This window comes from Cheilinus undulatus, linkage group 7 (assembly GCF_018320785.1).
Source record: "Cheilinus undulatus linkage group 7, ASM1832078v1, whole genome shotgun sequence".
In the NCBI taxonomy this organism is placed as follows: Eukaryota; Metazoa; Chordata; class Actinopteri; order Labriformes; family Labridae; genus Cheilinus; species Cheilinus undulatus.
Window position 1 is genome coordinate 8,280,653 of NC_054871.1, and position 13,436 is coordinate 8,294,088.

The 13,436-nt window shown below is 38.3% G+C and overlaps 1 protein-coding gene across 1 annotated transcript in view; it reads left to right on the forward strand.

Annotated features, from left to right (window-relative positions):
- LOC121512400 (BMP/retinoic acid-inducible neural-specific protein 3-like) overlaps window positions 1–13,436 on the forward strand; it is a 120,486-nt gene that overhangs the window by 90,097 nt on the left and 16,953 nt on the right. Inside the window, exons 5-6 of the mRNA XM_041791656.1 lie at window positions 10,610–10,715; window positions 10,848–11,084. Coding sequence (XP_041647590.1) covers window positions 10,610–10,715; window positions 10,848–11,084 — 343 coding nt within the window. The remainder of the gene's footprint in view (window positions 1–10,609; window positions 10,716–10,847; window positions 11,085–13,436) is intronic.

Consider the following 13,436-nt stretch of genomic DNA (forward strand, 5'->3'; position numbering starts at 1 on the left):
CTGTTTTTTAAAATCTATTATTCATCTCTGCAGGATAATTCAGGGTTACACACATGGCTGAGAAACACAATACCCAATCACATAGGCAAAAAAATACACACATGCACAGACAGGATCCATGGACGTGCATCAGTGGAGAGATGTCAGAGTAGGGAGATTGCACATTGAGGGAGAGCAGATGCCTTGCTCAAGGAGACAGAGTACTAGTGAAGTGAACTTGTACCTCTCTTACAACCAGATCATGTTCCGTATTATAGTTCAGATTAAAGCAAAGACCCTTTGGCTTGTAAGATCTCCTTACAAGGCAAAGTTAAAACAACACACATAAATATATATGTAGGATCAATACAATTCATAATTTAAAAATACAGGTTCTGAGACAGGATTTGAAAATGGAGAGTTAATGTAATGGATGTACGGTTCTATGATGGTCAAGTGAGCATGCAGGAAATTGAGGTGGGTGGAAGAGGACCTGAGGGTGCTGGAGAGGGGGTACTGATGTGCAGAAGGTCAGAAAGGTACTGCTGGGTGAGGTTATAGATGGCCTTGAAAGTGAGGAGCAGAATCTTAAAGTCAATACAGTAGCTGAGTGGGAGTCAGTGGAGCTGAAGAACAGGACTGATGTGGTTACTGGACAAGGTGATGGAGATGATGCGGGTGGCAGAATTTGGGACTAGTTGGAGATTATGAAGGGATTTGCGGGGGAGACCAAAAGGAGGGAGCTGCAGTGGTCAACCTGGGAAGTGACCAGAGTGACAGTTGTAAGGTGACGAAGATGATTAATGTTTCATAGATGAAAGTGTGCAGATGAAATTACATCATTGATGGGAGGATGGAAAGGTAGTGTGACATCAAATATGACATCCAGGCTGCTTTCTGTCTGTGCTCTGTAGTTCTGAAGTTATGTAACGGTTATGTTTCCTAAACTATATACAAATATATATCTAATCTTAAATAGCAAACAAAGAAAGGAGGTCTACTTCCTTTCATTATAATGAAAATGTGCAAAAATACTGATATTAATAAAGTAGGCACTGACCGATCAGGCTACATTGTGTTTAGTTTGACAAATGTGAAAAGAAATGTCCTCTACCAAGAGAAAGTACCGTCTTTGAGCTGCAGAGAGTGAATGTTGTATTCTCAAAAGCCTATAATCACAAAGCAAAGACCCTGTGCTTCTGTCTTCTCTGTTATAGAATGTCACAGTGACTCCGGCTGTAAACATGGGCTTACGCAAAATCACATATTCAGTACATACACAGAGCTGCTTATGCTGGAGGCTGTCCAAGGAGGATGTATGGGATCTTTCTTTGAATGAAAGCAAGGCACAATCACCATAACAAAGAGTGAAAGGAAATAGTATCTATGATGTAGTATTTGAATACTCACAAGCACTCATATGGGCATATATGATCATATTTATAGCTATATATTCAAACGATTTTTGTTGTTTTTTGTTTTTTTTTCATTGGAATCAATATATTGTATAATTCTATTTCTAGCGGTCATGAAATATCAAGAGACAAAGTTATTAAATGAAAGAATCATTCAAAATATGAAACAAAATAGCACAAGAATCAGTTATACTCTTTAAAATGTATAAACTGGAAAATTAGGGAAATGTTCTCCAGTTCTGATTAAACTGCCGCTATAGCTACAAATGATCTAATCACTTCACCTGCTGCCATTGATTACGGTCTTGCAGTAACACCAAACTCTGCTATCACCTTGTTGTCTAAAATGATGTGATCGCTCTGGTCATTCTCAGACCAGAAACTAACATTTCAGCTTGAAGCTTTGAAAGATTGCTCTACCTGATGACAGACGCTGAATCTGGACAATCTATCTGCTTCACAAGGTTACAATCATGTAGCTTTAAAATATTTAAAATTATTTGGAGGGTGGAAATTATTGCCATCCTGTCCCAAAGGCACTTATTTTATTGTGTCTCACATTTGACATTTTATTTATTCCATTTGCCTGAATCAGAAGATTTATTTCTGTGATGTTTTTATTTTCCATCACTATGTTTTCCTCCTTTTTGTGTTAATATTTGATAAAGTACAAGTTTGCACCGACTATCGCATGTTCTAAATGACAAGAAAAACAAACTGTACCTTGCAGTGCTGTCAGTTCAAAATATTTCAGAGAAAGCTGGAAATATGCATCTGGGTCTTTCTGTTGCTTTTTCTCTTGAACTGAACCTGATCCTGAACTGAGAAATGTACTGAACAGGGACCTCTGTGAACCGGTGCACCTGTAGTAAGCAGTGCCCATGCTATTTATCAGTCATTTCACTTTTACTTCACTTTAATAGTGAAAGTGTATCTGCTGTTTTCAGGTTAAACTATCATCCAACAATAAGCATCTCTCTCAGATGTAGTTTTTATGCTTTTCTTGTTATTAACATTTTCTTGTTAAAACACAATAATTAGTGAGAATTAAAGAGGAAGACGAGGCTTTTCATCAGCCGGCTTGTTATGCGATTTGATCATCCGCCACCGCCGCCACAGCGTCTGGAGGAAGCTCCTTGATGAGCACATATGGTGAGGGGAAGATAAATGGATCTTGTGAAACCGGCTCGTGACAGGTTCTGCTGCCGGGTGTCACCTTCAGGCAGCGTGGGGTTAATAGGGCTTCGAAGGGGAGGATGACCCTTCTTTCTTCTTTTTTACTCCTCTGAACACAGTGGTAGTCAGCCTGTGAAGTGTGACTTACTCTGCTGGAGCAGAACATGAAGCAGACTGTACCTATATCAAAGCTCTGTCCTCTTTCTTCATTGTGTTGAGGGAGGGTTGGCTTTTTCTTCTTTGCAGCTAAGGTGGGAACATCAGAAGGGCAGAGGCATGTGCTTTTGTATGTGTCATTTCTTGGGAATTAGACTTTTTCTGTTGCTACAGAGGAGGAGAAGAAGATAGAATGTGTTTTCATGCTCCAAAGACAGTCATAGGGTGTAACTGACAGGTAGGAAGTGGAAATAGTACAGACTCGCCTCCATCACTGGTGGAATGTGAGTCAAAAGAAACACATATTCCTCCACATTTCTCCATCATTTCCACAGGGTGTTGACCCACACAGCAGCGGAACAGATACAACTAAGCTGTACTCTGCATGAAGTTGAAATTGAACTGGTTGAGGAAGAAAGAGAGGTCTGGCGAGCCAAAGGCCCTCCTGTTGCCTCCATGCAAAGAGGAAATTGGAGCTCATTTTGGATAAAAAGCCTGTTACCGTTGGCTGTGGAAACCTGGGCTTTCTTAGAGAAGTCACGGACGAGTGAGGAGTCTGGGGTCCGATCGACTTGTTTGCACAAAGAGTAATGACTTCTGTTGGAGACCATCAGGGAGCATTTTTGGTACATTGTGAGAATTTCCTGGACTGAATCGAAAGTGATAACCCTGAACAACTCAGCCGATATTTGCCGGTGTGTCTGCATGCAATGATGAACAAGGCGACAGACTTCAACAGAGAAACAGCAGGAGTTTCTAGCTTCATATTTCATCTTGCAGACAGCCTCTCAACCATTATGTTGGAGAAATATCTTTCTGTGTTCCTGCCTTGTGAATCAATGGTTGTCTGGACTATTACAAAGAAGAAAGACTGCTAACCTGATTGACCTTATCAGGCAAACCAAACTTCATTTTCACCGACACCTGATAGATGCCCAATAAAATAGTCCAAGCTTTCAATGGCAATACATCTCAGACAAAACAACAAAATACTACTAAATAAATCAAGTTTCAACATATTGACTGGTCTTCAGGGAGAAATATCCCTTCAAAATTAAAGTCTGTAGCTGTGAAAAAAAAAAAAAAAGAAAAAAAGAATGGCAGTGTTAGCTCTCTATCAGTTGGAAGGTTGGTGGTTCAACTCCACTTCCTGTCCTCAGGCAAGGCAAAGAATTCCAAGTTGCATTGTAGTGCACAGCCTGTTGTGTGGATTAACTATTAAGACTAACTATTAATGTCTTGCCGTTTACATAGTATCTTTTACCATCACTGCGTTTGAATGAGTCAAAGTGACATGCACTAGCAGCAGCAGCAGGGTAAAGTGTATCTGAGGCAGATAGCCAACTGTCGTAACTGTTACAGCTGACATTGTTTTGCTTTCAATTATTATTTTCTGAGTTATTTACAAGCCTTTCCACCTGGCAAGTAAACATCAGGATAACGCAGTCATGGGTGAAACGTGATGTGATGTCAGCGAGGTCCAGACATGGATCATTATTAGAAAATGTTTTAAACAGTAAAATCATTGATTTACATGCATTTCTTTGGCCTACATTCGTACTGCTGCAGCACTTAATCCTGCCTTTCATCCTCTTCCCTGCTTCATTGTAAGCAGCAGGCAGGTGCCAGTGTGATACGTTTATGTCACTGCTCATCACAGCCTTATTCAGAGCAGTAAATCAGTGTATCCACAACCTTTTTTTAAATAAAAATCAAAATTGTGTTAAAATAACACACAGTCACTACTTAACTGTATAACCACGTCTCAAAAATTCATTAAATGTGTGTCATATTTATTTTGTCTTTATTTAGCAGTCTGTAAACAAGGCTGAAGTAAATGTGATGTTAAATTGCATGCTGTATCTCCCACGAACTGATTTTTTTCAAGTTCTTGCAATTGAGACACTTTTTGACAACACATCCAGAAATTCAGAAAGTTAAAAATCCTTCTCAACTGGAGCTCTTTTTCCAAGAGACACAGTCTAGTAATGACATTAACAGAGTGATCTCAAAAGTGTATAATGTATTTTTATTGATGGATTCAAATAACACCTCAAAAATAAAGGAGAAGTGGGAGGCTGAAATTGGCACAATGATTACTCTAGAAACCTGGGAACAGGCATGTGAGGAAGCACATTCAGTGACCAGTTCTAATATCTGGACAGAGTTCAGGTGGAAAATTTTAACTAGATATTTTAGAACACCACCAGTCACAGTTAAACAGAATCAAACCGGGTCAGATAAGTGTTGGAGAAAATGTGGACAGCATAGGCAATTCTACTCATATTCTGTGGTCATGTCCAAAACTAACTGCATACTGGAGGGATGTATTTGATGCTCTCAAAGAAGTTTTTCATCATGAGATACCCAAAGATCCTATAGTTGTTCTCCCAGACATCAATAGAGATAAGGCATATTTACTCCAAATCCTTTTAGTAGCAGCCATTAAGAGTGTTACAATCAGATGGTTGAACCTGGAACCACCATCATATAATGCCTGGATTCAAAAGGTACTAGAGTTTTATGAAATGGAAAAAAATCACACATGCCTTACGGCTTCAGATGCCAAAATGTATAAAGAGATGGACCTGTTATGCCTCTGCTACTGCAATAATTTGGCAGAGTGCTTACCTGATGTAATATAATCAAGGTCACTGACACTCTGATACTTGGGTACGATGTTTTTGGTTGGGCCCTGTTTCTTTTGTCCTCTTAAATTCTTTCGACGTCAATTCTCTATTATTTTTGCATATTGTACGTGTGCGTTGGCATACTAAGGAGAAGTAATTGTTGCAGCTGGAATGTTAATAAATAAGGAACATGTCTTAAGGATATATTGTTAAAAAGACAAGCTTGTGAATAAGGCATATTTTTGTTGTATGCTTGTTATGTTTAAATAAAAAATAAGTTTAAAAAAATTGCATGCTGTTTGAACAGGCTGCTTATTTAAAGCTTCAGCTGCAGGAATTCTTTTTAGAGACCATATGCTTAAAAATGCAAAGTGTCAAAATGTGCTTACTAAACAGTAAAGTAGATTTTGAAAGACACACAAAGACACACATAGTGATTCTAAAGTGGTGCAAAAAATTTAGAAATTGCTTCCAGAAGACAGAATAGATCAAAATTCTGGAAAATAAATGTTTGGAGCTTTAATATATTGTGGAATAAGACCTCTGCATATATATATATATGTGTGTGTGTGTGTGTGTGTGTATATATATATATATATATATATACATATAATGCATTGACCAACAGGATGGTGCAGAAGAAATGGGGAAAAAAAATAATTGTTTTTTTCTGGTCACTAACTTGCAAATTTGTCTTAGAAATTTAATGAAAAAAATCATGATAAAATCGAGGTCGTCATCTGGCCATAAAAAAAAATCATGATATGTTTTTTTTTTTTTTCCCATATCGCCCACCCCTCATTCCATGTCGCATCGTGTTGAGTTGTGTATATTGTATTGTACCATATTGAACCATATCTTATCATAAGGTGTCATAATTTATCTTCAATTGTGTCTTACCTTAATGCATATTATCATATCATATTGTATCGTATAGGAACATATTGTATTGTAAACGATGTGTTGGGCCATTCACAGGCTGTCAAGACACTACACACAGGAATCAGTGCAATCAAGCTAATTTTGTTGCTGACGTCTGATTGCATCTTGTGGATTCAGGCTGACTGTCTCATATCTCCATGGCGTCATTTCTCATTTTCAAGATAGGAGTTTTGCTTACACATTGAATGTTACCATAGTAATGAAGAAATTTCTAGTTGACATGCCCCATAAACATACACAAGTTGACCCAGGTTGCTCGTCACTTCGTAGACTATGCAAAGCTGGCAACCCAGCAAGCTTTATGTTCAGAAATGTTGATTTTAAAGTTCTATCCTGATGACAGAACCCTACTCCCTAACGGATGCTTGAATGCTAGATCATGCTCATGGATCGTGATTTTTTTTGTGTTGGTGTTTTCATGACTGTATGGAATAACACAAAAAAATCCCCCAAATAATACTAAAGCTGTGATTCAGAGACGTCTCACATCTCTGTGGCAGCTTGAATTGCTTTGTGCACAATCTTGAGCAGAAGGTTTAGATGTTTGTTACCATTAAGAAGGCCTGGTTAACCTCTCACCTGTTCATAATGCACACCAGCTTTTATACTTGACCTTTTGTACAGGAGGAAATAAAAGAGTAATTTCTAAAGCAGCTCTCCAAGTTTTCTTCTGATGATTCACTGTGGAGAGTTTAATGCCCTTTCAGACCTTGAAGTGCTCCAAATGTCAGTCATCTAACATTGTCAATGCAGTAAATAAATCTGATAAAATCTCCTCCTGCTTTCAGAAGCCTTTGCTTGCTGATGCATTAACTCTTAAATTTCTTAAAGCATCACAGTATGTCAGGGAGATGGTCTACTGCTCTCTACTGGACAAAAAATGCTCAATGCACTTTTAAGGAACTTGCTTTGGATAGATCAAAGCTGGATGATGTTTTGAGTCGTGTTTTGTGCAGAAATGGTCAAAACGATCATATTCCCTGTCTTCTGTTGCTTCCTCTCTGCTGCTTGAATGCTTTCTTGAAACACTTTAACACCTGGATTAGAAGGTCCCATTTAAAAAAAAGGAAGACCCAGATATTCCAGGAACTCAGCTTTCCCCTCACAGTGGCATGTCATGATGCAGGTGGCCAATAATGTTCCATTAAGTATTTTTAATATACCAGAATGCATGTACAGTGAAAAGCAGCTGCTATGCAAAGAGGAAATTGAATGCTCTGCTCATCATTCAGTGTTTTGCCATATGGCCTATCATCTGGCATATCAAATAATCCCTTATATGGATTCAATATTCATGTGGCCTGAAACCGGGGTTTGTATCTCATTTCCTCACTTTCATATCAGCGCTAAAATCCCTCATGAGGGAAACAAGGGATTTATAATGCGATCTAAATATTATAGTCTTTGAATTGCACTCAAATTAGCTTTCATTTTCCTTTTTCTATTCACAGAGGATATTTATTCTTCCGCTCACAAACCCCCTTTCCTCTGGATTAGGCCTCTGATTAAAGAGCCCCATACTGTGTTTGCACTTCCCTGCTGCAGCGGCCTTCGTATGAGCTCCCGAGCCCCGTCAACCCTCCATGATTGTGTTACTGATCGACTGACCCTCATTGTCTCGCCTCATCCATCTGTCACTTTACACCAACTGTCCTCTGACAAGCCTGACCAGGACAAATCGCTGAACAAAATATGGTGTCCCGGAACCACAAAGAGAGAAAAATGAGAATCAGTTAGCTGCTCCCCTGCCGTGTCACAGCAAGAGAAAAGAGAGAGAGCTGGAATAAGATCTCTTCTTGCAAATGAAGAGCGGGGGTGAAGAAAAAAAAAGAATGCTTTGCTGGAGATGGTGTGTGGCAAAGGTCAATCGAAACGTCGTCCATCAGTGACTAGACAAAAAAAGAAACGTTTTAGCATTCTTGCAGAAAAGTGCAGCAAAGCACTCTTGCAGCAATTTAGAGGAAACTAAATTAGCTTAGCCCAGTTTTTCTGTGTCTTTCACAAGTACAATCGATTATGCAGGAACTACTTTATCTAAACAAAGCAGAAAAAGCCATTTACTCTGGACTAATAGGACATGTATGCTACATAATCAAAGAGAAGATATATTTATGGATTTGTCTCTGTAAAACATAAAGTATGTATGTGATTTCATTAATCTATCCCTGACAAAACCAGAGATGTTCATCTCTATACAAGATCTCACAAACCTGAAGCTCTAAGTGGGTGGCTAATCTAAAAAGATCAGTGGTATTGACAGTGACCAACCACTGATGATGACAAATAAATTGTCATGGTTGCTGACATTACAGTATTTGCTTATAGGTTAAGATTTTGAAGCAACAAAAATGCAAGGGTTCCTTTTGGACATTAAAGACCAGTAAATTTCTCCATACATAAAACTGAAAGCACACTGAAGATATGCTTTTAACATTTCCTTTATTTAACTTTTAGCATTTTCATTTATTTTCTATCTGTAGCAAGCATTAATTTTCTGGGGTTCAGCTCATGTCAGAACTTTCAATTTTCTATTTATTTATCATTTTTGTGTGATAAAAGCATTTCCAACAAGTTTCCTGAGAATTTTTCTTTGCTTAAATTGAACGGTGAATGGGTAGCTCAAAGAGAGAAAACAATGAAACTGGAACTTCTGCAAACTAAAAATGCTGTTGCATTGAAAAAAAGGATCATTTGACTTCATTGAGTCATTTTGTACATGCACTCCTACATATTTCCTACTGTTTAACCTCGTTTACCTCTGTATTTCATAGAATAAGAACATCAGCCTACACTGGTATACGAAGTAAGGCTTTTAAAAACGAGACGGATGCTCTAATATACTTTTACCATACGAACATTTTTAAACGTTTTCCTCTGATCAAAGCAGAGCTGTAGGTCTTCTCTGGACATGACTCAGAACCTCTGTGTTTTTTTTCTTAACTTCTAACACAGACTTTAAACCCTTTAGTGCAGAATTGATCTAAGGAAAAAGTCACACAGTGCTAGATCAGATGAAAAGGGAGAGTGATCTGTGATCACTGTGATTTGTTTTGGGCCAGAAAGTGATTTACCAAGAGCTCAGTGTGAGCTGGACCATTGTCTTGACAGAGATTAAAACCATTTTCCACAATTGTGGTCTCATTTTTCATATATTTTCTCTCAGTTTTTTTCTAGAACCTGTAAAAGTGTTGATTCACTGTTGACCCTTGTAGATCCCACTCCTCCAAAATGATGCCCACAATAACAAAGAAAACAATCAACATGACCTTGAATTTGGACTTGTTTTGTAGTGCTTTCTTCACCTTGGTGATGATGGCATTTTCAAATGCTTTGACTACCGTTTTGTCTCAGGATCATATTGGAAGCTCCAAGGTTCCTCGCATGTAATCACTTCTTTAAAATATGTGGGTTTCCTTTGATTTGTTCCAAAATGTCTCCTCAAATTTGCTGATGTTTTTCATTTTGATCAGGAGTCAGAAGGTTTGACTTTGGAACACACTTCTGTCATGTTCAAATTTGCTATGACTATACTTGAGACTATTTCTGCTATCATTCTTATGCCGAGTCGTCAATCATTTTGAACAATTTGTTCAATTTGTTGAATGCTGTCAGAAGTTTTTGATGTGCATGGGCTTCCAGAACGTTGATGGCCATGAACATCCTCTCTGCCTTCACTAAATATTTTGATCCATTCAAACACACGTGCACGTGAAATGCAGTGTTCCCCATACACCTCAGTTCAAGTATGAAAAAATGTGGCTGTAAAAACACTTGCACTTCAGTCTGTGGATATCAGTAAACTAAAGATGTCACTTATTGGAAATTTGCAGCAGATGTACGTGGATACCCAACACTCAGTATGACTGTGAAGCACATGGTTTTATCCTAATAAGTGCAGTCTGATTATTTAACAGCCATACCTTGTGTTAGTGCAGCACCCATTTAAATGTCATGATCATAAGGCATATATCTTTAATTCATTTCACTTTTCAAACAGCAGTGAAAGTTGCTTTACATTGTCAATATGGTTTTTAAAAAAATTTAATCAACCAGATCAAATTGTTAACATTGCGATTAAAAAGTGAAAACTCTTATTTATAATATTTGACAAATTGATAATAACCGTCACCTTGCATAGGGATGAACTTTTGTGCTTCTCTTTCAGTATTGTGTTACAAAATATTTAGCTGATAGCATCCCTTAAATCCAACATTTGGTGAAATGAAGACATGTTGTCCATCATTGATTTCGCTCTTTATTGGATGCTGTGGAGAATTTTAAAAGTGAGCTTTTCTGTTTGTTGTTGCCCAGGTGACAGAGACCCGCACAGGTCCTCTAGGATGCAGTAACTATGACAACCTGGATTCTGTTAGCTCTGTGCTGGTTCAGAGCCCTGAAAATAAAGTCCAGCTCCAAGGTATGTCAGATTTCTAAGCACTATGATTGTGACCATTAATATGAAAAATTCATCAGAGACACATTAAAATCACATTTAATACAGTCTAAATCAGCACTCAATGATTCCACTTAACTGGGTTTGGTTCTGCAGGTTTGCAGCTGATCCTTCCAGTCTACCTGAGAGAAGGCTTCGTGCAGGCAGCTCTCAGCTACATCGCCTGTAATGGAGAGGGTGAATTTGTCTGCAAGGACAATGACTGCTGGTGCAGCTGTGACCCCAAGTTTCCTGAGTGTAACTGCCCATATATGGACATCCAAGCCATGGAGGAGAGCCTGGAGAGGATCACAGAGACGTGGGGGATGCTGTATAAAGAGTTTGAGGAATCAGGTGAAAAAGGCTTCTGGAAAATCACTGATTCTTTATCCATTGCCACACTGCAGGCCTCATCCTTAATGCAAGAACATCTAACTTTTAGAATATAAATCATTTATATGAAAGGAAAGGGGGAATGAATTCAAGTGTTTTATCTTCAGCCTTAAATCTGAGCGTGGATCCTATACGTGTGATCCTCCCTCTTCTTTGATTTATAGGTGAGCTTTAATTGCAGGCTGTGAATCCTCGGTCCTGGTGTACTATCTGCATAGCGCATATTAACGAGGCAAAAGTACCAAATTAAAAATCAACAGTTTCCAGCTCAGGTAGTTCACAATATGTCTGCAGCAGATTAATCAGCTATAAAGCCCATTTATTGCCCGTCCAGTTTTTCATATCACCGGGGATACAGAGTTTGAATGTACGCTTCAAGCATAATGTTTGGTTATTATTGCTGTGCTCGGTCAACCTCCTTTCACCATTATTACTCAGGTGAAATCAAAATGGATGTCTTTTTGTATGCCATAGGTAGATTTAGCTGAAATATCTCTCTAAGTGCAATTACTTGCAAAGTTTATGTTTTAATAGCTGGGTGCGAAGTGAGGGCAGGTACGTGCTGAGAATGCAGACACTTTGAAATGTCATAAATGTGTCCTTCTGCTGGGGGAATCACAGATTTCTAACCTGCTGTGTTATCAGCAGATGAAGACAGAGATTGATTATGAGTCACTGAATCACTGCCATTGTTGACCTGCAACCTAAAGGTAACTAAAAGTGAATAAACAACTCATACGTATGACCTTCAAACAACCATTCTTCTCTTTGGTACTGCTGCTGTCTTATCTACAGGGAGTGGTTAGTCACTATCTAAACTCTCATACGTTGACCTCAGGCTTAGATCTTTTAGGAAAGGGGAAAAAAGGCTAACACAGATATGATGCAATCACAGCAAAACGATAAATGATAAAACAGGTATTAATGTTTGGGCAGTGATTAAGTGTTATTAAGATCTGAAATTAACTCTTCCCATTTTTTAATCACATTAATATTGTGTGCTGCAGCTGGATACTACTCACCATAGTTTCTTCCTGCCCTAACAGTGATGAAAAATATCACCCCACCTGCTTCATTTTTACGCCTTATTTCACTTGGAGAGGTTGCAAAAATCGCAGCAGAAAGGTCAAAGGTATTTTACACTTCATGATATCAGAAAATGTGTTTTTTACAGGATCCTTTAGCTGTTTTTTTTTTGTTTGTTTTTTTTACCCATGGAAAGTTTTTCTTCAGTCGTCAAACACACAGTAGACGCTTCTTCATTACATTTTCCTTGTAGTTGAAATTTTACGTTACCTCAAATATTTTAAACAGTTTTGCAAATCAATGAAATGTATATATTTCTTAATTGTTACAGGACCTTGTCTTGTTATAGTGGCTGCCAAGATTGAGTTCTTGGACAGTGGGCCATGTTATTTTGACAGACAGACTGTTTCGTATTTGTCTATGTGAACAACTGGTCGGTTGGTTTGACAAAAACTTATCAAACAGAATGCAGTGTGTGCAGGCTGAGGAATTTACCTCTAAACGTCATCAAGTCATAATGTCTGCAAAAGCAAATTAACATTAATATGCAGATGATCGTCATTTATTGCACTGCTTCTGCAGAGCACCAGGCTTTCTGTCACTATCCAATGACAATCTAATTCAGACACAAATTTTGAGTCACACAACTCACTTGGAAGTCACACTGACTTTCAGTTGGATCGTGTGTTATTTGCCATGCAGTGTATTGGGGGGCACGACGACTGACCACAGCCTGACCATGGTCCGACCAGCTGCTCCCAACTGGTCAGATACATTTCTGGCATGTTTGATATTTTAGTCCAACAAGCAGAATCCTCAACTTTTGGGCATTTTTTTTTCCTTTATAAAGCATTGGATTGCATCTTAAATCACAATGAAAATAGCAGGAATGCCTTTTACATGTGCTTAGCCTGACTATAATAAGTATATTATATATATTTATCAATATTTATTTAACTATTTATGATATATTTATGTTAAAGGATTAAACAAGCAGGAATCAATTCTGGTGATGCTGGTTGAGATGAAAATGTTGAGTGGTTCTGATGCTTTGTGAAGCTACTTGAGTCATAAAATGAGATGACTGATCTGACTTTAACCCTTTGGTTGTGAGACTTCTCTGAGGGAACCATTCACATTTGTCGTAGTCAATCCAAACTCATGTCATGAGCAAATCGTGTGCACAATAGTCATGCGTTATAAATGTTTCAGTGTGAGTTTTCATTTTCATGCAACTGCTAAAGAGCCGGCTTGAAATTGCACAGTGTACACTTGGCTTTACTTGTG